The 1433-nt window shown below is 54.4% G+C and overlaps 1 protein-coding gene across 1 annotated transcript; it reads right to left on the reverse strand.

Annotated features, from left to right (window-relative positions):
• Nucleotides 1-668: 668 nt before the first annotated feature.
• PSMB11 (proteasome subunit beta 11) lies at nucleotides 669-1433 on the reverse strand. Its single transcript, XM_056863670.1, has one exon. The coding sequence runs from the start codon at nucleotides 1431-1433 to the stop codon at nucleotides 669-671; it is 765 nt and encodes a 254-aa protein (XP_056719648.1).

Here is a 1433-nt window from a genome sequence, read left to right on the forward strand (position 1 = left end):
TCAGTTGCACAAACAGATTAATCCTGGCCTCTCTTTACTCAGTCAGGCTTCTGCCAACCCCATCCTGATGTTAGCTTCGACTAGTTCAAATGGGCTGGTTGTGCCTGGTTGATTCCGTGCAGCATATGGTTCTCGGTTGGGTTCGGCTGATCCGTACCATATATTCGAGGTTTCAAACCAGCAAAGACTGCTCCATACTGGTTTACACTGGCCCAAGGCTTTCACTTGGGTAATGGATGCAGCCATTACCATCTGCTCCATACGGGCATAAACTGTCCTACGAGTTGTTCATGCTGGTTTATACCGGCCCAACGTTGTTTATCGCAGAGGATGCCAGAGATTTTTTCTCTTGTCCCGTACTGATGAATTTTGCCACCTTTTGATTCATAATTCGTCACCGAAATTTTTGTTTCTTCTGCATATTTCTGGTACAAGATGGTCCACATGAGTATCCACTAGCCAATTAGTTTACATGACTTTTTTTTGGGGGGGGGGTTTCTATTGATAGACCAATTCAGTCCTTAATGGTGTTTCTTTCCCCGCCCCCTGCCCCCAACACTTCAAACCATACATTGCTCTCCTGCAGTTTACTGAAATTAATGATTTCCTGATCTGGATTATTGCAGCTTCCTGCTGGAACAAACAAGCCCTTATCGGTCGAATCTGGGCTACTCTTTTCCAGATTGCTCTTCTTCGCCATCCCCCTCCTTTTCTGCCGTTTCCCCCCAAACTTGGTAGACTCGGCCCACATCTTCCCGCGAGACACAGATCCAACCGCTTTGCCGAACATGGTAGAGGTCAACGTTGCCTCCGGAGTAGGCATCTCGGCGGGCGGCGTGAGCTACAGCCTGGCGGGCTAGGGCGAAAGCCTCCGCGACTGGCAGGTCGTAGTGGTAGGCCCCATCCACAATGGCGTAGGCGTAGGGGGATCCGGAGCCGACCGAAAAGACATCCCCGGAGAGATGAGTACCGTCGCTGTACACGTAATGTAGGCTAGGCCCTGTACGGTCCCAACCGCACAGCAGGGTGGCCACGCAGATATCCTTGCTGTGGCATCCATGCAACAGTTGGGCCAACAGCTTCGCTGCACCGGCCACACTGGGCTGCTGCCCCTCGTGGAGTTGCCTCAGGCGCAGGGAGCAGCGCAGAATACGGATCCACGCGGCGCAGTCCGCGGAGGTCCCAGACGTGGTCGCTATCAGATGCTGATGGAGCGTGATGACCTTACGGGAGGCCGGGTCGCATATGAGGCCTCCGCAGGAGGAGCGGGTATCCGCCGCCACCACCACCCCATGGCTGCAGCGGAAAGCCAGGGTTGTCGTGCCATGGGAGAGTGAGAAGGGTGGAGGTACCATCATCCTGCTGGGGGGTGGCAAAGGCCAACAGGGGGGCTGCGAGAGGCGATTCGTACCCAGAACGTCCTGGAGAGCCAT

Source organism: Euleptes europaea, chromosome 18 (assembly GCF_029931775.1).
Source record: "Euleptes europaea isolate rEulEur1 chromosome 18, rEulEur1.hap1, whole genome shotgun sequence".
Taxonomy (NCBI): Eukaryota; Metazoa; Chordata; class Lepidosauria; order Squamata; family Sphaerodactylidae; genus Euleptes; species Euleptes europaea.

What these genes read in the sequence shown, in the direction of transcription:
- PSMB11 (XM_056863670.1), bottom strand. Translation starts at nt 1,433, where the DNA reads ATGGCTCTCCAGGACGTTCTGGGTACGAATCGCCTCTCGCAGCCCCCC.